General features: G+C 39.0%; 1 protein-coding gene across 6 annotated transcripts in view; it reads left to right on the top strand.

Annotated features, from left to right (window-relative positions):
• The first annotated feature begins 19,435 nt into the window (after window positions 1-19,435).
• Window positions 19,436-24,304, top strand: part of UBR3 (ubiquitin protein ligase E3 component n-recognin 3) — a 234,014-nt gene continuing 229,145 nt past the window's right edge. For all 6 annotated transcript variants that reach the window (XR_010322292.1, XM_064287015.1, XM_064287016.1 and 3 more), the window contains exon 1: window positions 19,436-19,995. Coding sequence is in view for 5 of the 6 variants with exons in the window: in XM_064287015.1 (XP_064143085.1) it covers window positions 19,451-19,995 (545 nt within the window). In the remaining variant the exon portion in view is untranslated. The remainder of the gene's footprint in view (window positions 19,996-24,304) is intronic.

The raw sequence follows: 24,304 nt of genomic DNA, 5'->3' as shown, positions 1-24,304 counted from the left end.
AAAGTCATGAGGAAGAGAGGATGAAAGTGAGGGGGAAAGCCACAGTCACTGTTTTATGGTCCACTGTGACCCTTTTTGCCTCCTGTTTTCCAAGTCTCCTCTCAAAAGTAGCGATCGCCACTCTGCCTCCATTGCTCTTTTTTGTTTACCTCCTTTGAGGTCACCTGTGTCACTTACCTCAACACTTAGAGAAGTGGTTATGTCAGAGAACCCCAAGGAAGAGAGTTTAAATGAAGAAATAGGTAGTGGTGTCAAACACTGGAAAGAAGTCAGATGTTCACAGAGTAAGTAGAAGCAAGTGGTAGTGGATTGTGGAAAGCAGTGAAGTAGGAAGAGTAATGAAAAGAGGCGAGAGAATGGTTAAGGCTTAGCTAGAGTAAGGTTGGCCGGACGGGGAGCTTTTTTTTTTTTTTTCTTTAGATGTAACATTTCTAAATTCTCGCAGGATAGAGGTAATAGAAAGGGAGATTTTTAAGATACAGCAAAGGAGATATCAGATGGAATCAGGATCCTGAGGTGGCAGAATCCAGTGCACAGATAAAAGGATTGGCCCTAGTCTGGGGAATGGACACCTCTTTCATTGTCAAGAGAAAAAAAAAGGACAGGATGGATGAACACAAAGTAGAGGGAATGGTGTCTGAGGCGGCTGCTTTTCTGAGAACGAATTCAAAGTTATCTGTTGTGAAGATTAAATGAATTAATACATATAAAGTTCTTAGCACAAAGTTTTTGTCACATAGCAAATACCCAATAACTAGTACTAGTTATCTGTTGAAAGTGCAGTGGTGGAGTAATGAGTTTGAGCCAAGTGGATGCTTGCCTCTAGCAGGATGTATTAAAGGACAGCTGGCCCATATGAGTTTGAAGTCACCCCCTCACCTGTTTTTTAAATAAAATTAAACTTTATTTTGAAGTAATTGCAGATTCATATTCAGTCTTAAAAAGCAATGCAGAGAGTTCCCATGTTCCCTTTACCCAGTTCCCGCAATGGCAACATCTTGCGAGATCAGAACCAGGATGTTGACATTGATAAAGTCAGGACACAGAACAGTTCCTTCACCACAAAGATCCCTCATGTTGCCCTTCTATAGTCATGCCCATTTTACTTCAGTCCCCACCCTTTTCTTGTTGTTCTTAGGTGGCTCTAGTCAGTTCCAGAAAACCCTGGTGGCATAGTGGTTAAGCGCTACAGCTACTAACTAAGAGGTCAGCAGTTAGAATCCACTAGGTGCTCCTTTGAAACCCCATAGGCAGTTCTACTCTGTCCTATAGGGTCACTATGAGTCAGAATCGACTTGACGGCAATGGGTTTGGGTTTTTTTTTTTTTTCTTTTGGTATGTGATTCCGACTCATAGCAACCCTAGGTACAACAGAACGAAACACTGCCTGGTCCTGTGCCATCTTCACAGTCGTTGCTATGCTTGAGCCCATTGTTGCAGTCACTGTTTTAATCCATCTTGTGGAGGGTCTTTCTCAGTTTCACTGACCCTCTTACCAAGCATGATGTCCTTCTCCAGCGATTAGTCCTGTCATGGATTGAATTGTGTCCCCCCAAAAATATGTGTCAACTTGGTTAGGCCATGATTCCCAGTACTGTGTGGTTGTCCTCCATTTTGTGGTTGTAATTTTATGTTGAGAGGATTAGGGTGTGATTATAATACCACCCTTACTCAGATCACCTCCCTGATCCAAGGTAAAGGGAGTTTCCCTGGAGTATGGCCTGCACCACCTTTTATCTCCCCAGAGATAAAAGGAAAGGGAAGCAAGCAGAGAGTTGAGGACCTCAAGAAAGCAGCACCAGGAGCTCCTCAACCAGGGGAAGATTGAGGACAAGGACCTTCCTCCAAGCTGACAGAGAGAAAAACCCTTCCCCTGGAGCCGACGCCCTGAATTTGGACTTGTAACCTATTAGACTGTAAGAAAATAAATTTCTCTTTGTTAAAGCCATCCGCTTGTGGTATTTCTGTTATAGCAGCACTAGATAACTAAGACAGGTCCCTTCTGATAACAGGCCCAAAATATGTGAGACAAAGTCCCCCCATTCTTGCTTCTAAGGAGCATTCTGGGTGTACTTCTTCCAAGACAGATTTGTTTGTTCTTCTGGCAGTCCATTGTATGTTCAATATTCTTCCCCAACAGCATAATTCAAAGGCATCAATTCTTCTTCAGGCTTCCTTAGTCATTGTCCAGCGTTCAAATGTATATGAGGTAATTGAAAATACCGTGGCTTGGGTCAGGTGCACCTTATTCCTCAAAGTGACATCTTTGCTTTCTAACACTAAAGAGGTCTTTTGCAGCAGATTTGCCCAACACAATATGTTGTTTGATTTCCTGACTGCTGATTCCATGGGCATTCATTGTGAATCCAAGTGAAATGAAATCCCTGACAACTTCTATCTTTTCTCCATTTATCATGATGTTACTTATTTGTCCAGTTGTGAGGATTTTTGTTTCCTTTATGCTGAAGTGTAATCCATACTGAGGGCTGTAGTCTTTGATCTTCATCAGTAAGTGCTTCAAGTTCCTTTTCACTTTCAGCAAGCAAAGTTCTGTCACCTACATATTGCAGATTGTTAATGAGCCTTCCTCCAATCCTGATGCCATGTTCTTCTTCTTCATGTATGCCGCGTTCTTCTTCAAGTCCAGCTTCTCGAATTATTTGCTTAGCACACAGATTGAATAAGTATGGTAAAAGGATGCAACCCTGACACACATCTTTCCTGATACTAAACCATGCGGTATCCACTTGTTCTGTTCAAACTACTGCCTCCTGTTCTATGTACAGTTTCCTCATGAGCACAATTAATTGTGTTCTGGAATTCCCATTCTTTGCAATGTTATCCATAATTTATTATGATCCGCACAGTCAAATACCTTTGCATAGTCAAGAAAACGCAGGTAAACATCTTTCTGGTATTCTCTGCTTTCAGCCAAGATCTTATGGCATCAGCAATGATATCCCTCATTCCATGTCCCCTTCTGAATCTGGCTTGAATTTCTGGCAGCTTCCTGTGGATGTACTGCTGCAGCTGCTTTTGAATGATCTTTAGCAAAATTTTAATATCACAAAATTAAATGTAGTATTAATGATATTGTTCTATAGTGTCTGCATTCTGTTGGATCACCTTTCTTTAAAATGGGAACAAATATGGATCTCGTCCAGTCAGTTGGCCAGGTAGCTATCTTCCAAATTTCTTGGCATAGACAAGTAAGCACCTCCAGTGTTGCATCTGTTTGTTGAAACGTCTCAATTAGTATTCCATCAAGTCCTGGAGCCTTGTTTTTTGCAGATGCCTTCAGTGCAGCTTGGCTTCACTGCAACACCATCAGTTCTTGATTATATCCTCAGTCAGTCTCTGGCCTTGTTCTGTCTGATGATATTGAGCTTCTCCATTGTCTCTTTCCACAGATGTAGTTGATTTGATTCCTGTGTATTCCATCTGGCAAGGTCCATCTGTATAGTTGCTGTTTATATTGTTGAAAAAGGTATTTGTAATGAATAAGGCATTGGTCTTGCAAAATTCTATCATGCAATCACTGGTGACAGTTCTATCATCAAGGCCTTATTTTCCAACTACAGATTCTTCTTTGTTTCTAAAGTTCACATTCCAATCACCAGTAATTGTCAATGCATCTTGATTGCATGTTCGATCAATTTCAGACTGCAAAAGTTGGTAAAAATCTTCAATTTCTTCATCTTTGGCCTTAGTGGTTGGTGCATAAATTTGAAAATAGTCACATTAACTGGTATTCCTTGTAAGTGTATGAGTATTGTCCTATCACTGACAGGGTCGTACTTCAGGGTAGATCTTGAAATGTTCTCTTTGGTGATGAATGCGTTGCCATTCTGCTTCAACTTGTCATTCCTGGCATAGCAGACCATAGGGTTGATTTGAAATGGCCAATACCAGTCTGTTTCAGCTCACTAATCCCTAGAATATCAATCTTTATGCATTCTATTTCATTTTTGATGAATTCCAATTTTCCTAGATTCATACTTTGTACACTTCACATTCTGATTATTGATGGATGTTTGCAGCTGTTTCTCCTCATTTTGAGTCATGCCACATCAGCAAATGAAGCTCTCAAAAGCTTGACTACATCCACATCATTAAGGATGACTCTTCATTGAGGAGGCAGCTCTTCCCCAGTCATATTTTAAGTGCCTTCCAACCTAAGAGGCTCATCTTCTGGCACTATATCAGACAATCTTCTACTGCTATTCATAATGTTTTCGTTGGCTGATTTTTTCAGAAGTAGGCCACCAGGTCCTTCTTCCTAGCCTGTCTTAGTCTGGAAGCTCTGCTGAAACCTGTCCACCCTAAGTGGCCCTGCTGGTATTTGAAATACCGGTGGCATAGCTTCCAGAGTCACAGCCACATGCAAGTCACCACAGTATGACAAACTGACAGATGAGTTTTAGACATACAATGTAATACTATGCAACTATAAAGAATAATAAGGAGTCCGTGGAACGTCTTATAACATGCGTGAATCTGGAGGGTATGCTACTTGAAATAAGTCAATCACAAAAGGACAAATATTGTACGGTGCCACTATTAGAAAAAGTCAAGAATGGATATACACACAGAAAGCAAAATTCTTTGATGGTTAACAGGGGTGGGAGGGGTATGGGGGGAAACATTTTCTAGATAGTAGACACTTGTTATTTTTGGTAGTGGGAAAGGCAATACCAAATATGAGTGAAGTCAGCACAACTTGACCAAGGTAAATAAAGACACTAAGAAGTACAAGAAAAAGGGACAATTTCAGTTACTGCTATAACATGTATAATTTTGCAACAACAGTAACTAAAAAATATGTGTGTGCTTGTACAGGTAGATATATATGCATATCAGAAGGCATATGCAAGTAAATGCATATGCATCTATAGGTGTATCTGTAGGCACATATATGTATATACACACATGTTTGTATGTGCTGCATATATATCCATATATATATAACAAAGCCCATAGGGGGCTTCATTGACATATCCAAACAACTTGTGGGCTTGGTTTACTGGGTTAAGAGATACTGGGTTAATGGTAGTCTCGGGGGACAATTTATTCATTTGGTATAACATAGCTCGTAAAGATAATGTTCTACATCCCATTTTAGTGAGTTGTGTCTGCAGTCTTAAAAGCTAGTGAGCAGCCATCTAAGATATAACTATTAGTCTTTTAGCCATATGGAGTGAAAGAGAATGAAGGAAACCAAAGGCTCCAAGCAGAAACTAGTCCACAGTACTAATAGCCCATACTAACTATGGCCTCTTCTAACCTGAGACCAGAAGAAATAGATGGAGCCCAGCTACTACCAACCATTCTGACAGGGAACACAGTAGAAGGTCCTGGATAGAATGGGAGAAAAATGTAGAGCAAAATTCAGATTCATAAAAAAGGCCAGACCTAGTGCACCAATAGAGACTAGAGGAATCTCTGAGACTATCACCCTAAGATACCCTTTGAACTTGATACTGAAGCTGCTTCTGGAGGTCATCTTTCAGCCAAATTACAGATTGGCGTATAAAATAAACAATATCACCTATGAGTAATGTGCTCCCTTAAACAATCAACTATATGAGACCCAATGGTCAACTTTTACCCAGAAGCAAAGTTGAGAAGTCAAGGAGGGAAAAGGAAGCTAGATCAATGGAAACAGAACAAACAAACGGAAATAATGAGAATGCTGACACAATGTGAAAGTTGTAACCAATATCGCAGGACAATTTGTGTAAAAATTGTCAAAGGGGAACCTGATTTGCTGTGTAAACTTTTCATCTAAAACACAATAAAATAGTATTTAAAAAAATAAAAAGAACTGGGTGCAGAAAAAAAAGAGTGCAGTTAGTACTCAAGGGTGATATTACTTCATGAGCTAACCTACTATTTAGCTAAAAGGTGACTTTTTAAAACTATAGTTTCAGTTTAAGACTTAAAGAATATCTCCCGGCAATAGTCTCAGGGATTCCTCCTGTCTCAATGGGTCCAGCAAATATGGATTTTTTAAAAATTTGAAGTTCTGTTCCACATTTTTCTCCCTTTCTATCAGGCTCCATCTATTGTGGTCCTGATCAGAATGTAAGATAGTGGTAGCCGGGCACCAACTAGTTCTTCTAGTTTCATGGTGGAGGAGGCTGTAGTTCATGTAGACATTTAGTCCTGTAGATTGATTCCTTCTTTGAGTCGTTTCCTTCTTTCTATTTTGCTCCAGATGAGTAGAGGCCAATTGTTATATCTTAGATGGCTGCTCACAAGCTTGAAATACCCCAGATGCTACTCAGCAGACTAGGGTATAGAACATAAACTTTATGAACTATATTTTGCCAATTAACCTACTTGCCACCCAAGACTATGACCCCGTTTTGTAGTTTTTAGTGTACAAGTCTTACACTTCTTTTGTTAAGTTTATTTCTAAGTATTTTATTCTTTTCGAGTCTATTGTGAATTGAATTATTTCTTAATTTCATTTTATATTGTTCATTGCTAGTATAGAGAAATACATCTGGTTTTTGTTATTGTTATCTTGCAATTTTGCTGAACTCATTTATTATCCCAAATAGTTTTTGTGGATTCCTTAGGGTTTTCTGCATATAAGGTCATGTCATCTGCAAATAAAACTTACTTCTTTCTTTCCAATTTCTTTTTCTTGTCTAATCGTCCTGGCTAGAATCATTAGTACAATGTTGAATAGGAGTGGAAAGAGCAGACATTTTTGTCTTGTTTCTAATCTTAGAAGGAAAGCTTTCAATCTTTCACCATTAAGTATGATATTAGCTGTGGGTTTTTCATAAATGCCCTTTATCAGATTGAGGACATTTACCCAAAGGCAGTATCTTTAAATTACCATTCTGCAAAGTTGTGCTGTTTTTGTCCTGAAATACTAATGCAAGAGCAACGAAGGTCTGATAGTGAATACAGATTGCAGTTTTGCCAGAGGATACAATAGAAACAGAAGGGACAAGGTTATGGATAGTATTGGCAAGGAATGGCTGTACTGATGGACCCGGAAGTCCTTGGTTGAATGAAGAAGAAACAAAAATGAAGGGGTAGAGATTCAGGGGAGTAATAGTAGAATCCAGGTATGGGAGCTTGGTGATGTCAATAGCAGGTTTAATAAGAATAAGAAATCTTAAAGTGACAGATCTAGCATGGTAGAGGTTGAGATCAAAGAATGGAATCTAAGTTTAAGATTTGTATTTAATGCCTGGGATTGGGGGTGGAAGTAATGATTGACTACAAAGGTGCATGAGGGATCTTTTCTAAACCTGGAATTTGGGGGATATTTTAAACCTGGATTTTGAGGATGTTTGCACATCTCTGTAAATTCACTGAAAATTATTGATTTTTATGCCTATAAGTGGCTAGCCACAAAAATGTCTTAATAAAGGAGTTAAAGAGAAAAAAATTAGTATAAGCATTGGTCCAGGTGACAAGGCTGAGAGTGAGGTTATGAGAAAAGGTGGCTGCATCGAAGCAGAGGAAGAAGAAGAACAATGTCTACTGGATTATCTACATGGACACTAAAATCTCCCATAACGGTGGTAAAGATTTAAGATGTAGAGGAGAGCTGCTCTTCTACTGTCAAATCCTTAACAAATATGCAGGCAAGATAATTTGTTTTGTACAGGGCACTGATAAGGAAGCTTAAAGAGAGATATATATGGATACCACAAACCTTATAGGCAAATACTGTCTCCATGTTACCAGGATACCCCTTTGCTTAAACTCCAACTGATGAGTTAGTAAAATTTGGTATTAATTCTATATAATGGACGCTGTTCTAAAGGTAGCTTGGAGCTACATAAGATGCATAATCCCTTCCAGTAGACACTTAACAACCTGCTTGGGGAAACCAATATAAAGATTTGAAAAGTTAAATAACCATTATGCATGTATTAGAATGGCTAAGATAAAAAGGAGAAAAAAGAAATTGACAGTTTTTTTTTTAGTGCTGGAGAATATGTGGAGCACTTGGAATTCACACACATCACTTGGTGGGAATGCAAAATGATTCAGCCTTTTTGGAAACTAATTGGGCAGTTTCTCACAAAGTTAAACATGCGTTTATCATATGACCCAGCAATCTCACTCAGAGAAATGAAGACTTATGTCTACATAGAAACTTGTATATGAATGTATACAACAGCTTTGTTCTTAATTGCCAGAAGCAGTGAACAATCAATCCAATATCCATCAACTGGTGAATGGATAAATCGTGGTATATCCATACATATAATGGAATACTACTCAGCAACAATAACCAAAAAATGAACTACTGATGCATGCAACAACACGATTGAATATAAAAAGCGTATGTTATATAAAATGAGCCACTCAGAAAGCCACATAATACTGTGTAATTTCATTTACATGACATTCTGAAAAGGCAAAACTGTCTAAAAAGAACACAGATTAGTGGTTTCCAGGGACTGGGGTTGAGAGGCACTTAACTATAAAGAAATTTTTACTGGGTGATAGACCATGGTTGTGGTTACATGACTATGCTTTTGTCAAAAATTCATAGGACTGTACCTAAAAAGGGTAAATTTTACTATATGTAAATTATACCTAAAAGAGTTTAATAACAAAAGTTACACTTCAAAAAAATTTAATACAAAATCAGACTAATCACTTATAGGTTAATCCTGCAGTTTTTAAACTCTTAGTTCTCAGGACAGTGTTACACTCTTTAAAATTGTCACGGACATCAAAGTGGGTTTGTGGGTTATAGCTACTGATATTTGTATTACTGGAAATTAAAACTCAGAAATTTAAAAATATTTATTAATTCATTTAACATTAGTGGAAAGAGTATTGTTGTTTTTCATTTTTCAAATCTCTTTAATATCTAGCTTAATGGACAGCGGTTGGATTCTTGTAACTGCTTCTGCATACATTAGTTGTGATATGTTGTTTTGGTTGAAATATTTGGAGAAAATCCAGCCTCACACAGATATTTAGTTGGAAATGGGAGGAATATTTTTATAGCCTATTAGCTGTGGCAACGGTAGTTTTGGTTCAGTGGTAGAATTCTTGCCTCCCATGAAGGAGAACTGGGTTCTATTCCCAGCCAGTGCACCTTAAGCACAGCTACCACCGTCTGTCAGTGGAATCTGTCAGTGAAGGCCTACATGTTGCTGTAACGCTGAACAGGTTTCAGCAGAGCTTCCAGACTTCTAGAAGATAGGCCTAATGACCTACTTCTGAAAATCAGCCAATGAAAGCTGTATGGATTACAGTGGTCCGATACTGTTGTGTGTAGGGTTGCCATGGAGTTGGGGTCAACTAGAATTGGTAGTTGTGGATATTCTCTGATAGTTGTAGATATTCTTTGATAGCTGTAGATATTCTTCTTTGATACGACACTAAGTTGATAAGTAGTAATTTCTTGAAGGTTGGTTGTAATGCGAAATCTTAAGCCACATAAATGAACTTTTCATATTGTTACATTACAATCCATTAGTCTGTCTCGAAATTTGAATGAATTTTTTATCCATGCATAATTTTGTAGCATCATGCATCAGTCATTTGGGAAATATTGGTGCACAGAGTTATGCTGATCTTCTGATGCATTTCATTATTCAGCATCAGAAAATCACATTTACTAATATCACACTGATCTACTCAGAAAAGTCTCTAAGTACTGGAAAGACTGTCAAGCTCATAGTGGCAGACACAAGTGTTTCAAAATTTTAATTTTCACTTGACAGCTTGAATTTTTTTCATTGGCAGAAGATATTTATTTTCCTTGAAGTGATGGGCTTACTCCATTCATTTATCAGAAAATGACTGACAAATACCCACGTTTGAATAACCATAGTTAGTCTACCAGTCATACATTCAACTAAAATCATGTCCCATTAAAAATGCTGCTAGTTTGGCTCTCAGCATCACACGTGTGCTTTTTCCTGGAGACAGCCAAGGTACTCCAGTATGGAGAAGGAGTGCTTTATGTGTAACTCTCATTTAATAGGGAATATTAAAAAGTTGTATACTCAAGCATCAAAGTGTAATAAAATTAATAAGTTTTACTGCTTTATTGAGGCGATTTTTAAGTGAATCTGGCTTTTCCTTTAAGCATTTGGCAGAGAAAGATACAATGATAGATAGTTTGGTGCCACTGCCTTGGTTAATTCAAAGGTGAGCATGGATTTTGTAACATCAGTGCAAATGTCGGTACAGTTGTCCCAGGATAAAACATGAGATTAAAAAAGTCATTCAATATTCTGAATATTTCAACACAAAATGTGTTTGTTGCCAAGCATTCACATAAAAGATCATGTTTGATGTTTAGTTGGTGCCGAACCTGGACAAATACAAGCAAAACAGCAAGCCTGGTCATGTCTGTAGATTTAATATCCTTTTTTAAGCCATTGATTCACTCTTAAATGTAGGAAACATACAAATATTCTTTCATTTTAGAATAGAATATTAAATTATTAAAAATAATTTTAGATAAAATTTAAAGATTTAGAAATATTAAACTTTTTAAAACATTATTCCAAAACAAGACAACAAATAGTACTTACATTTTTGTGTTTTTGCATAGATCCAAAGAAAACTTCAGGATTTCAAAATAATTTAGTAGATGATAATGACATCATAGAAACTATCTATATGGGATATAGATAGTAAGACTATGGTAGATGTATGGAGAACAATTTAGCTAATCTCTGAAAATGCACATATTTATACCCTAATCCTACTGTCTCAGAAAATTTTAAAAAGCACAAGATTACTAAAGGACACATTCCATCACATGTCACATAACATCTGGAAACCCCACTGTACACCCCTGAGAGAATGAGTGTAAAATAAGTAAATAATATCCTAGTATTGTTATGAAAATAATTTTGACTTTGTGGACTCACTGGAGGGGTCTTGTTCCCTAAGGGTGTGCAGACTATACTTTGAGAATTGATCCATGAATGTTCAAATATTGATGCTTCCTGCATCGTTTAATATTTTCCCCATAGAATCCTTCAGTATTGCAACTCGAGGCTTGAATTTTTTCTTCAGATCTTTCAACTTGAGAAACGCTCAGCGTGTTCCTCTCTTTTGGTTTTCTATCTCCAGCTCTTTGCACATGTCATCATAATACTTTGTCTTCTTGAGTCAACCTTTGAAATCTTCTGTTCAACTCTTTTACTTCATCATTTTTTCCTTTTGCTTTAGCTACTTGACATTCAAGAGCAAGTTTCAGATATCCATTTAGGTCTTTCCTTTCTCTTCTGTCTTTTTAATGACCTCTTTTTTTGTTGGTGGGTGCTTCCTTCTAGAGGTCTGATCTTCAGCCATTGGTGTTCATATTCTTAATGGGTGTTTGTAGCTGTTTCTTCTCATTTTAAGTCGTGCCACATCAGTAAATGAAAGTCCTGAAAGCTTGACTCCATCTACTTATTAAGTTCAACTCTACTTTGAGGAGGCAGCTCTTCCCCTTTTAACTTTTGAGTGCCTTCTAACCTGAGGGGCTTATCTTCCGGCACTACATCAGACAATGTTCCACTACTATTCATAAGGCTTTCACTGGCTAATACTTTTCAGAAGTAGGTCACTGGGTATAGCTTCCAGCATCACAGCAACACACAAGTACTACAGACTAACAGATGCATGGGAGATAACTGTAATAGCAGTAATAATATATTTGTAAATTTTGTTATAATTTATAATATATTTATATTATAAATATAATTTATATTTGTATTGTAAATATAATTTATAATATATTTCCATCAGACTGTAATCTCTATGTCAGAAGCATTGTATTCTATGAAAATGTTGCTCCCGGAGTTGTGCCATGTGAAGCCCTGCCATGAACTGTGTCTGTTTTGTTCATAGTGCTATCCTTACCTCTAGCGGAGAACAAATGGTAAGGCCTCAATAAATATTTATTGAATTAGTTTGTTGCATGAATAAGGCAATCAGTAAAAATCCTTTGGGCTTTAGTAGAGATGCAGAGAAAGAAACTTTCCTGGTTTATAAGCCAGGAGGGAAAGAAGAAAAGCACAACTTGTAATAATATTAAATGATAATTGAAAAGACCCCAGAAAGTTGTTAAGCACTTACAATCTTTGGCAAGTTGCATGGACCAGTTAGTAGAGGAGCTAATATAGGTCAAACTCTAAATGTACTGTCACGCTTTTTCCCAAAAATATTTCTTAAGCATGAGCTGATAAACTTACTAAAAATTCCTCATTTCAATATTAAACAAATGAGGGAATTTCAGTAAGTATAGTTACAAGCTCTTAAAGGACTCATTATTAAAACAGAAAGGAAGAAAGACGGAAACAAGTACAAGAACAACAAATTGATTCTTTTTCTGGGTTCCTCTGTTTTCAAAGGCCTTGATATGAAGGGTATAACCCCAACCCCGCCCAACAAAAACAGAAACAAAACAAACAAAAAAACCAAACCCGCTGCCCTCAAGTTGATTCCAACTTAACAAAGCAATCCTATAGGATAGGGTAGAATTGTCGCGTAGGGTTTCCGAGGCTGCAAATCTTTTTTTTTTTTTTTTGTAATTAACTTTATTAAATGCAACGAAGTGTCAGTTAATACGGTAAAAACAAACAAACAAAAAAGTATTGACAGCTGGACTACAATGCTAAAAATTGTCCAAACCAAAGGTACGTTGTTTTCATTTAGATTCTTTTCAACTTTAATCCTGAAGTATTTCACTGTGACATCTATATTTTCTATTAGCTAATTATCAGACTCCTCTCCCAACTCAGGACTCCTTCAAAATCAACTCATATGCTGCTGCCTAAGCCTTAAAAAAAAGAAACCAAACCCATTGCCGTCCAGTCGATTCCGACTCATAGTGACCCTATAGGACAGGGTAGAACTGCACCATATGGTTTCCAAGGAGCGCCTCATGGATTCAAACTGCTAACCTTTTGGTTAGCAGCTGTAGCTCTTAACCACTGTGCCGCCAACATTTCTATCAACCCTGCAGTAAAAAACAAACAAACAAAAAGTCATAGACATTGAAATTCTCCTAGCTACAGTTTGCCTTGTTAGGCATAAGCATTAAGCAATGGAATTTTAGAACTGGAAGGGCTCCTAAACAAAATGCGCTCATCCTTTCCTCAAACCTACGTTAGATGCCAACCTTGTGCCCAGTATAAAAAGGAATGATACAAAAAAAAAAAAAAAAAGAGTTTAGTAAATACAAATACAAGATGCATATTACCCCCCCGCCCCCATGGAGGAAAAAAATCCTGTCCTAAAAACAATCTTCCCTTTTATTTTGTTATTGTCCGTGGTTCACCATTGTCATGGCTGTAGATTTTTACGGAAGCAAACTGCCACATCTTTCTCCTGCAGAGCTACTGGTGCATTGGAATGGCTGACCTTTTGGTTAGCATGGGAGCGCTTTAGCCACTGTACCACAAGGACTCCTAAGGGTATAACTGCTGCCTGTAAAATATGGATAATAATTATTACTTCTCAGGGTTGTTGGGAATCTTAAATGGGATCACCTGCAGAATACCTTGCACATAGTAAAAAAAAAACCCAAAAAACCAAAAACCAAACCCATTGCCAGGTCCAGTTGATTCCAACTCATAGCAGACCTATAGGATAAAGTAGAACTGTTCCTTGGGGTTTCCAAGGAGCAGCTGGAGGATTCGAACTGCCATTTGATTAGCAGCCAAGCTCTTAACCACTGTCCCACAAGGGTTCCTTGCACATAGTCCAAAACCAAAGCCAAATCCAAATCTGGTGGAGTTGATTCTGACTCATAGCGACCCTATAGGACAGAGTAGAACCGCCCCATAGAGTTTTGAAGAAGCACCTAGTGGTTTCGAACTGCCAACCTTTTGGTTAGCAGCTGTAGCATTTAGCCACTATGTCACTAGGATTTCTATCAACCCTACAGTAAAAAACAAACAAACAAGAAAACCCTATAGTAAAAAACAAACAAAAAAACCCAAACCCATTGCCGTCCAGTCCATTCTGATTCATAGCGACACTATGGTACCCAAAACCCAGTGCCGTCGAGTCGATAGGAGAAGTACTGCAGTACTCACTAATGCTAAAATATTACTGCACAGTGTTTGATCCTTCTTATTTGTAAAATATGTGAAAATGGGGAAAATTGAGTAGATATGATATATGATATTAATTTGTTGATAAACTAATGTTTCTCAGGGTGTGATTTCAAAAGCGTCATTAGGACTGATAAACTTACTGTGCCTAGAGAGAAAGTCTGGTCTGTATTTGGAGGCCAGGCAGAAATTTAGGAAATTAATGCTGTTGTGGACATTTCGTGTGTTTATGTGCCCAGCAGCTATCTAAACCCCTCCTTCTGGTGATAGACTTCAGCGGTGGCACAGGCCACTAGCTGTGCCAGTCAGAGTTCTTACCCAGCGTTTTAAGTGGAGCTGATAAAGACATGGGTGTTTTTTTCTTTGTGAAGTCATGGGGATACAGGCCAGGGCTCAGGTTGGGGGACACTCGTGTATAGAAGCTGTTGGAGACAATACAGTCAATGCTCAGTGAAAAGCAAAGATGGAGATGCATCCACATGCATCTTCCCCCTCCTTATGATGTTTACCTGATCTAAGTTGGTCCTCTTTTTGACTTAAGCTAGTTTATACTGTTTGTGTCTCTTATAAGCCAGCAAGTCATGATAAATACAAAAATTAATAACTTTTAGCATATTTAAAACAACCATGGAGTATTTACATTATTTTATAAATCCTCTGTTAAGGGCCTCTCTGCTTTAACTAATTGTGGAAGAAATTATGTTATTTGTCATGTATAGCTTTTGCCTTATCCATGTGGCTTACTTGAATTTGAAAAACCAATTTGGAAATGTCATAGGATTCTTCTTCACATTATTTACTTTGGAATACTTAAAAAATCATATAGTTTTTGGATACTTATATATCTTCTGTACCTTTAGATACGTTTGTAGCTTACTTAAGGGCAGTCTGCTGCATTGTTATCATTTATTCAAGTCTAATAAAGTAATAGTAGCATACTTAAATATTGTCATCTAATGAGGTATAACGTTTGAGCACAGAGTTTTCAGCTAAATTTCCGTCTGACTTTCCCTCATGAAAATATGATTGTTGTGGGAACTCCCCTACAGAATTCTGACAGAGCCCAGCGATTTGAGAGAGAGGCAGTTTAGAAGAGGAGATTTTATACTGCACCAAAGCATTGAAAGAGAAAAATGTCAGACTTCCTGGATCTAAATAATGAGCACTCTAGCCAACCAGGGAGAAGTAAAGATTTAAGAATCTGTCATCTTGGTTTTGAAAGCTAAAGCAATAAAATTTTTTCTACCTAGGCAGAAACTTGATTATTTCTCTCATCTCAAACAAGAGATGTAAGTGATCGTGATGATTAACAACAATTTATTGAGATATAATTTATGTACCGTCAAGTTCACTTGTTTTAAAAGTAGAATTCAATAGTTTTTAGTAAATTTACATAGTTGTACAACCATCCCCATAACCCAATTTTAGAACATTTCTGTCACTCTAAGAAGACCCCTCACGCCCTTTTACAGAGACTCTCTGTTTTCACCTCCAGCCCAGACAGCCACTAATCTACTTTCTGTCTCTACAGATTTGCTTTTTCTAGACAATTCATGTAAATGAAATGGTAAAATAAGTTTTTTTTGTTTGTTTTAATGTGTGTATCTGTCTTTCACTGAATGTAATGTTTTTGAAGTTCATCCATGTTGTAGCATGTATCTGTGCTTTGTTCCCTTATTGTTGAATAGCATTCCTTTGTGTGAATGTCACATTTTGTTTACTCATTGGCGCACAGCAACAATAACAACAACCTTTGGGTTGTTTTCAGTTTTTGGCTATTATAAATAATGCTGCTATGAATATTCATCTCTAAGTCTTTGTGTGGGCATATTTTTTGAATTCCTCTTGGGCAGATTCCTAGGATGGAACCTGGTGGCACAACTAGGCTGTGAACCAAAAGGTTGGCGGTTCAAACCACCCAGTGGCTCCGTGGGAGGAAGACCTGGTGATCTGATCCCGTAAAGATCACAGCCTAGAAAACCCTGTGGGGCAGTTCTACTCTGCCACATGAGGTTGCTATGAGTTGAAATCAACTCGATGACACCTAACAACTACAGATTCCTAAAAGTGCAAATGTGGTAAATTTGTTTAACTTTTTAAGAAACTCCTAAACTCTTTTCCAAAGATGCTGTTCCATTTTACATTCCCACCAGCAATGTATGAAGTTTCTGTTTCTCGGTATCTTTTCCATCACTTGTTATTGTTATCTTTTTTGATTGTTGTCATTCTAGTGGTTGTGTCATGGTATCTCATTTAGTTTTCATTTGCATTTCCTTAATAACTAATGATGTTGAACATTCTTTCATATGCTACCTGGCTGTTCGTATATCTTCTTTGGTGAAATATCTGTCCAAAATTTTTGTCTATTTTTAAATAGGGTTATTTGTATTCTCCTTATTATTGGGTATTTTTAATGGTTCTCTGATTTCAAACAGGTCTGATATGGTCATGAGAAGAATAGATAGGAAATCTGACAAATGTCCAGATTTCTGTACTTGTATTGTGATGTCTTTGCCGTTGAAAAAGGGGGTGGTATTTAAACTTTTTTTTTTTTTAATTACAGAACGAAAGAGGCACTGGTGACATGTGATGGAATTTTGTAGAAATATGTAGAAGTTTAGGAGTGTGTGGAGACCACAGAATAATGCTGAAAAGGCTGCGTTTGCCAGCGTCATGGTCAAGTAGAGCAGGCACCCATGCTATTCTCTCCAAGAAAGCAATCCTGGGGAGATACCAGCACACTTCTTCAACGGCGTTAACCTATTTAAAAAAAAACCCAAACCCGGTGCCGTTGAGTCGATTCCAACTCATAGTGACCCTATAGGACAGAGCAGAACTGCCCCATAGAGTTTCTAAGGAGCGCCTGGTGGATTTGAACTGCTGACCCTTTGGTTAGCAGCTGTAGCACTTAACCACTATGCCACCAGGGTTTCCCATTAACCTATAGACTCTGATTAGTAAGTAAATACCTGCTACCTCTACCATAGCTTGAAGAATGTCCTTCAATCTTATTTTGTTTGTAATTTAGTAATTCATAACGAGGATTATTGATAAACTTTTGAATTGTCTGTCACTATTAACTGATGATCGTGAAATGCTTTATTAATATAATAAGCAGGCCATGTAAAATAAAATGTTTTAGTTATGTTCAATTTGTATCTAACACCAGGTTATAGGTTGGAAACACTCTGGCTCTCTTTCCTTGGCTTGCACCTCTTACAGTTTTTTTCATTCTTGCTCCTTGTCTCCTGTTAGGCATTCCTAAGTTGTTTGTACACCATCTCCAGCTCTCTGGAGGTGAGCTATAAAAACTTAATAAGCTATAGAATTTCAGATCTGGGAGGATCATTAATAATGCTCTTTTTCAAGACTCAGATTTTTATAGAAAGGCCAAAATAACCTCTGGAGATTTTGACTGATTAAGTATGAGATGGGGCTTGGGAATGTTTTTGTGAGTAGTGGGTAGAGATTCTTAGGGTCACACATATTTGGGAAGCACTGGTGTGATGGAAAGAGCAAGGCTTTGAATCAGGAACCTGAATTCCAGTCGTAGCTCATTGAGTTGCCAGCTGTATGTTTGGGGGCACATTAAAAACCATCTTCTCAAGTTTTAGTTTTCTCTAGTAATAGTACGTACCTCACAGAATTGTTGAGAGGGTTAAAATAAATAACATGTATTATAAAGTAGAGGCAAATAATTGCTTCTTCATAAATGGCATTTATTGTAATTATGTACCGTTTAACAATGATAATCAGACAAATATTTGAGCACTATGGGCAAAGAAGAAACCCTAGTGGAGTAGTGGTTCAGTGCTATGGCTGCTAACCAAAAGGTCAGCAGTTCGAATCCACTAGGCAGTCTTTGGAAACTATATGGGGCAGTTCTACCCTGTCTTATATGGTTGCTATGAGTTGGAGTCGACTCAAGGGCAATGGGTTGGTTTTGGTTGGTTTATGGGCAAAGATGAAGATTCATTCATTGTCCTCAAAAAATTACCAGTTAATAGTGGAGTGGGGATGAGCTTGTTAAAATCTAAGGCAATAAGTTATCAAATAAGTTCAGAGCCATTTTTTCAAGAAAGAAAATGGTATGGACAGACATTACTACAGTAGGGGTATGGGGTTAGTGTGAGGGGTGGAATAGGGTGAGAACTAGGAACAATAAAGACTCGGGCTGGAAATGATACAGCATCTTCAGAACACAGTGAAGAGTCTCGTTGGTCTTTTTCATGTGGCAAACTTTTAGTAGTAGCATCAGGAGATAAGGATGGAAAGATAGATTGGGGACTTGTGATCAGTGGTGTCGCTAGGGTTTGGTGTCACCCAGTGTGAAAACTCATAGTGTCATCCCCTCCATGCTAATTACAATACTGTAGCTAAAACACCAGAAAATTTGACAAAATCATTGACTATAAAAACACTGGCAGCAAGGAAAACAAGAGGGCGTGCTTGTAGCATGTGCAGATGAAGCTACATGCATAATAATGACAGCTCTGACCAGAGCGCACGAGAAGGTTCAAAAAGTAAGTTAGCACAGAGTTTTAGCCTTGTAGGTATATTGGTAGATGTAAGCTGGGTTTATGAAAAACGTTTCTGTTGTTATAACTTATTACAGGGATATTTTTGTAAAAAAATAATGAACTTCTGCAGAAACACTTCACAAAACTTTTATAGACAGTGATCTTGGTGTCACCCCCTCTGACAGTGTCACCCCATGTTGTCCGCACCCCTCCTTCTCCCTACCTAGTGACACCACTGCTTGTGACGACGGTGAGTTTTGAGAAAAGGCTTAAGGAGTTTGGCTTTTGTTTTCACTAAAGATTTTGACCAGGAGAATGACAGTAAGAATGTATTTAATCTTCTAAAGAATGTACTGTATTTTAGAAGATTAACCCGGTAATAGTGTGAGAGCAAGAGTGGATTCAAGAGGAAAAATTTGGAGGCTGCTTCAATAATAATAGTAATTCAGTAGTAATTTAGGTTTTGAATTAGGCGATAACAGCGAGAATCTACAGCTCAAAACGAGGTTCAGGCGTCTAAAATACATTTGAAAAATGCTGTATAAAATTCCTATAAATATCCAGGCAAATAAAGAAAAGATAGTGCATATTACAGATTTTTTTTAAGGCGCGCCCCTAAGCTCTTTTTTGAGAACCTGAAGTTTAGAGCCAAGAGGCGAAGGGGGAAGGAACCGAGGAGGAGCCCAGGGGAAAAGGGCGGGGAGAAGGCACAGTAGCCCCAAGGGGTGTGTGTAGGGGCGGGGACGTGGGCAGAGGTGCGCGGCAGCTCCGGGGTATCGCGAGAGTTGGGCGGGCCGAGCAATCGCAGCAGTCAATTCCCCCACCCTCCCGGGAGGAGCCGCCGGCCCTGGACTCTCCAAATTCTGAGCTCTCATCATGGCGGCGGCGGCCGCGGCGGCTGTCGGCGGTCCGCAGCCGTCCCAGCCCGAGCCGCCCGCGCCGGGGCTGGCCCTGGACAAGGCAGCCACCGCCGCGCACCTGAAGGCGGCCCTCAGCCGGCCGGACAACCGAGCGGGCGCTGAGGAGCTGCAGGCGCTGCTGGAGCGGGTGCTGAGCGCCGAGCGGCCGCTGGCTGCGGCTGCGGGCGGCGAGGAGGCGGCGGCGGCGGGTGGCGGGGGCGGTCCGGGGGCGGCCGAAGAAGAGGCCCTGGAGTGGTGTAAGTGCCTTCTGGCGGGCGGCGGCGGCTACGACGAATTCTGCGCGGCGGTGCGGGCCTACGACCCTGCGGCGCTCTGCGGCCTGGTCTGGACAGCCAACTTCGTGGCCTACCGCTGCCGGACGTGCGGCATCTCCCCCTGCATGTCGCTGTGTGCCGAGTGTTTCCACCAGGGCGACCACACCGGGCACGACTTCAACATGTTCCGCAGCCAGGCCGGGGGCGCCTGTGACTGCGGTGACAGCAACGTGATGCGGGAGAGTGGGTGAGTGGAGCCCTCCCTCCGGGTGAAGCGATTCCCAGGCGAGGGCACCGGGGGGTGGCCCAGGCCGGGGCCCCGGAGGCCGGTCCCAGACTGAGAGTCGACCCTGAGCTGTCAAGGGAAGGAGGTGGGGGAGGATGCAGCCACATGGGGATGGTGGTGACTGAGCTGTCAGTGGTAGAAAGGGGGCGGAGAGTTTGGGAGAGCGGAGAGCATGTTTAGGGGACAGGGTTGTGAATTTGGGGGGTAGCCAGGGCTAGTGAACGATGGCTAGAAAAGAGATTGTGCGTGAGGTAGGAGTGGAGGGAGGAGGAAAGGATACTTGGAGTATCTGATGTCCAGCTGTCAGTTGTGTACTTACTGTTGGGGAAGGCTGCAAAGCTGCGTGGTTCTTGGGAAGACACTGAGGATGCGATTTGCATTGGCTGGGAGGGGTTGGTACTGGGGAAAGAAATTGGTCGTGGGATGATGCGGGGGCGGGAGGAGGGTTGGTCTGTAACTGCACGGAGGACGTTCGGGGTGGTGGGGGGAAGGACTTCTGAAACTGTCAGTGTGTCTGTCAGTATGAGGAAAGGAGCTCCTGAGCTGATGAGAGTTGAGGGAGGAGGGAAGGGGAGGGGCCTGCATGAGAAGTGACTGTTGAGCTGTCGGTGCAGTATTTGGTGTGCTGGAATGACATCTAGAATAGGGCTACTGAGCAGTCAGTTATAGAATACTCTCCATACCAGGCGGACAGACAAAACAGTGAGCGATTTAGCTATTAAGTGTTAGATCTTCTGCAGTTTAGGGCACTCTGTTCACTGACCAATATGTGAACATCTGTCTAAAAGGAGACACTCAAGAAATGGCTTTTTGACAGAAGTGATGTAGCAGGGTGTTGGGATTTATGATGAAAGGCAACATTAGGAAGTTGCAATGAGTTAAAGAGTTGGTACATATAGGGTCTTGGCTTGGGCCATGATGTCAATGTCAGGGGGAAGTCCTGGGGAAAAAAAGGAAAAATTCAGTGAAAGACAGGAGATTTTAGTTGGGAGTAGTTGAAAGAATGTTAGCAAATCCAGTTACTCAAGTTTTCCAATTTTCAGGTTTTATAGTTTACGATAGTGTATAATCCCTTTAGAAATTGTCACTTCTTTTTTCTTTTGGAGTACTCGTAGGTTACTGTTACTCTACAATGTTTGTGCCTAGTATGTGCAAGCAAGGCTCCTTGGATATTAAGAGTGAACACGACATGGACCTAGCCCTTAAGCTGCTTACATTAGAATAACACCAAAACCAAACCAGAAAGCAATAAATTCCTTAAATAGTAGTCTGGGAGTTAGAGGAGGGAGAGGTGGCTTTTACATAGAGTATGAAAAATGCCTCCAGAAAGGAGGTGTATTGAACTTGCTAATAATAATTGCAGCTAACATTTGAGGGCTTAAAATATATGTATGACATTACTTAAAATATTTAAAACATTTAATATTTGAATAGGTAAAATTTAATATGTGAATGGGTAAAATATTCATGTAATTATGCAATAGGTACAATAAAAAGATACACAGTTTGGAGTCCGCGATCATGTCTCCCATCCACTTACAGTTATTTGTTTCTTAGGGTAAATACAGGCAAGAATGAATATGTATTCTAATTTTTCAGTAACTTTTTTGTACAAGAGGTAACATAGCATATGCACTGTTGTTCATTCACTCATCTTAGAGGTCTTTCTTTATCAGTAATTTCTGTATCAGTGTATCACTGTTTTGCATAGTATTCCATGCCATGAATTTGCCACTCTTTATTTAATCATCTATTTTGATGGACATTTGAGTTTCTATTATGTAATTAAAAAAAAAAAAAACCTGGCATACTTGTCTTTTCATACTTCTGCAAGAGTATCAGTGGGATAAATTCTCAATAGTGGTGTTTCCAAATTGCTCTCCATAAGGCTTAGCAGTGTATGAAGTTGGCCTGTTTTCCCACAGCCTCATCAACGGTGTGTTACTAGAAGTTTGAATTTTTACCGATTATATGGTATGGTAAAAAGTGATCAAATTCTTACTGCTTTATTTGGTTTTGGTTTTTTAGGTGATTTAACACATTTAATCTTCAACAACTCAGATTGTTACTATTATGATCCCTATTGTACAGAAGAGGAAAATGGGGCACAGAATTTTGAAAAAACTTGTCCAAGATTACACAGGTAGCAAGCTAGGCATGATGATATCAGAGCGGATGCTTAGCCGCTTCTCTCTATGCTTTCTACTAAATAGCATTCTTATTGTACTTCCATTCAATACTGTGTTTTGTCTTTTTTTTTTTTTTTTCCTAATATGTCATTCTTATTTGGGTCTTTGTTTCTTTCTCTTTAAAAAAAATTTTAAACTTAGAGCAATCCTTAACTTAGATATTTTTTATTTTTTGGACTAGATTAGCATTTAGGAGACTCCCAAAGAGCATGAAAGTAGGAAATAATATTAATTTTACATTAATTCTTCTCTGAATATTGGAACACAGTGATTATCAGGTTGACCAGGGTGAGGTACAAGTCTGATCTCTCTTTAATTGTGATGCTTCAGTGCATGAGTGGAAATATGTCAGTGAGTTTCTTTGAAGGCACTTACACAGGTTTAAGTCATCGAGCTGTAGATAGTCCACATCTTAGTCTTATGGCATTTGCCTTTACCAGTATCTTATTGATACTTAATTTTTTCCCCCAGTCTGACAACCTTGTATGAATACATATGGAATATTTAAAGATTTATTATCGACTCTATGTATGAAATGAAGAACTATAGTTTGTATGTATCAACAGTTGCCATGTTTCAATTTCATAAAAGAATAGATTGAACAATAAACAGTATTGTGGCCGTCTGATTATTCTGAAATTTTTGCAACTCTTTGGGTCAGATAGAGTAATTCTTGTAGGCTACACATCTCATCTACTATCTAGAGAGACACAGATGGTCTTGATCAGCTGTGTAGGTTAGAAGGCTGCCTCTGGAACCTTTCAGAACTGGAAATCAACAAATTATAGCAGTGTTGCAGGTGAGCAAAGCTGAACTAAAAAAGTTTGAAAATATGTTGATTTTGGGTTTTTTTTTTTTATTCTGTGGGCACCCTGTTGGCATAGTGGTTAAGTACTATGGCTGCTGACCGAAGATTGGCAAAATCCACCAGGCGCTCCTTGGAAAGTCTATGGGGCAGTTCTACTCTGTCCTGTAGGGTTGCTATGAGTTGGAATCGACTTGATGGCAATGGGGTTTTTTTTTTTTTGGTTATTCTAACTACCATCAAAAAACCAAAACCAAACCTGTTGCCACTGAGTTGTTTCCAACTCATGGTGGCCCTATAGGACAGAGTAGAACTGCCCTGTAGGGATTCCAAGGAGTGGCTGGTAAACTCAAACTGCCGACCTTTTGGTTAATAGCTGAGCTCTTAACCACTGTGCCACCAGTAGGTCCTTGGTAAATGTCAAATTCAACTGAATAAAAAACTGCCCAACAATTACATTGCTTTAGTTGTTCAGGAGGTGGCATTGATTATTAAATCCATAGCAGCTTTATTCAGAGTACTTCCTGGATAATTTTCTTTTCTTTTTTTAATTTCCAAAGTAATACTTATAGGTTATAATGTAAAAATAAGTGGATAAAGTAAAGAGTTAAGGTTCTTCTTTCCTCCATCCCACTCCTCAGTAAGAGATTTCCCTTACTTTCTTTTGAGCTTAGTTATGCATTTAAAAGTTGTTGGTTATAATTTATCCAGCATGGCCAGATGCTTTATTGAGGGAAGTTTTTAAGTTGTCTGGTCTATGGTAATGTCAGAAATGGAAGCAGTGGGTATATAGTTGAATAGTGTTTATCCTCATTTGTACCTTGCTCTTTTCCCTTAATAATATTTATTGCATACTGTTTCATATCAGTACATTTTCTTTTTTAAAGTTAAGTAGTATTCCATTGAATTTTCTTTCTTGGTATTTTATTGGAGTTTATGCAGTCAGGTTCCCTACTGATGTACATTTAAATTATTTCCAGTCTTGGGCTATGGTAAACATTGCTGCAGTCAGTATTCTTACACACGTACTTCTTTGTGTATATGTGTGAGGATAAATTCATAGAAGTATATTTGGGCTAAAGGAAATATAATTTCAAATTTAGGTAGAGCTCTCCAAAGAAATTACTTTAAATTACCCTTCTGCCAACAATGTTTTAAAGAGCATGTTTCACCCATATCCTGACCAGTATGTATTCTTGGTCTTTGTTAATCGCATAAGTGAAAAGTGATATCTTGTTTTATTTATTTTACCCTTCCCCTTCTCCCCGTTTCTCTG

The sequence above is a fragment of the Loxodonta africana genome, chromosome 6, assembly GCF_030014295.1.
Source record: "Loxodonta africana isolate mLoxAfr1 chromosome 6, mLoxAfr1.hap2, whole genome shotgun sequence".
NCBI lineage: Eukaryota > Metazoa > Chordata > Mammalia > Proboscidea > Elephantidae > Loxodonta > Loxodonta africana.
This window is presented reverse-complemented; position numbering and strand designations above follow the sequence as displayed.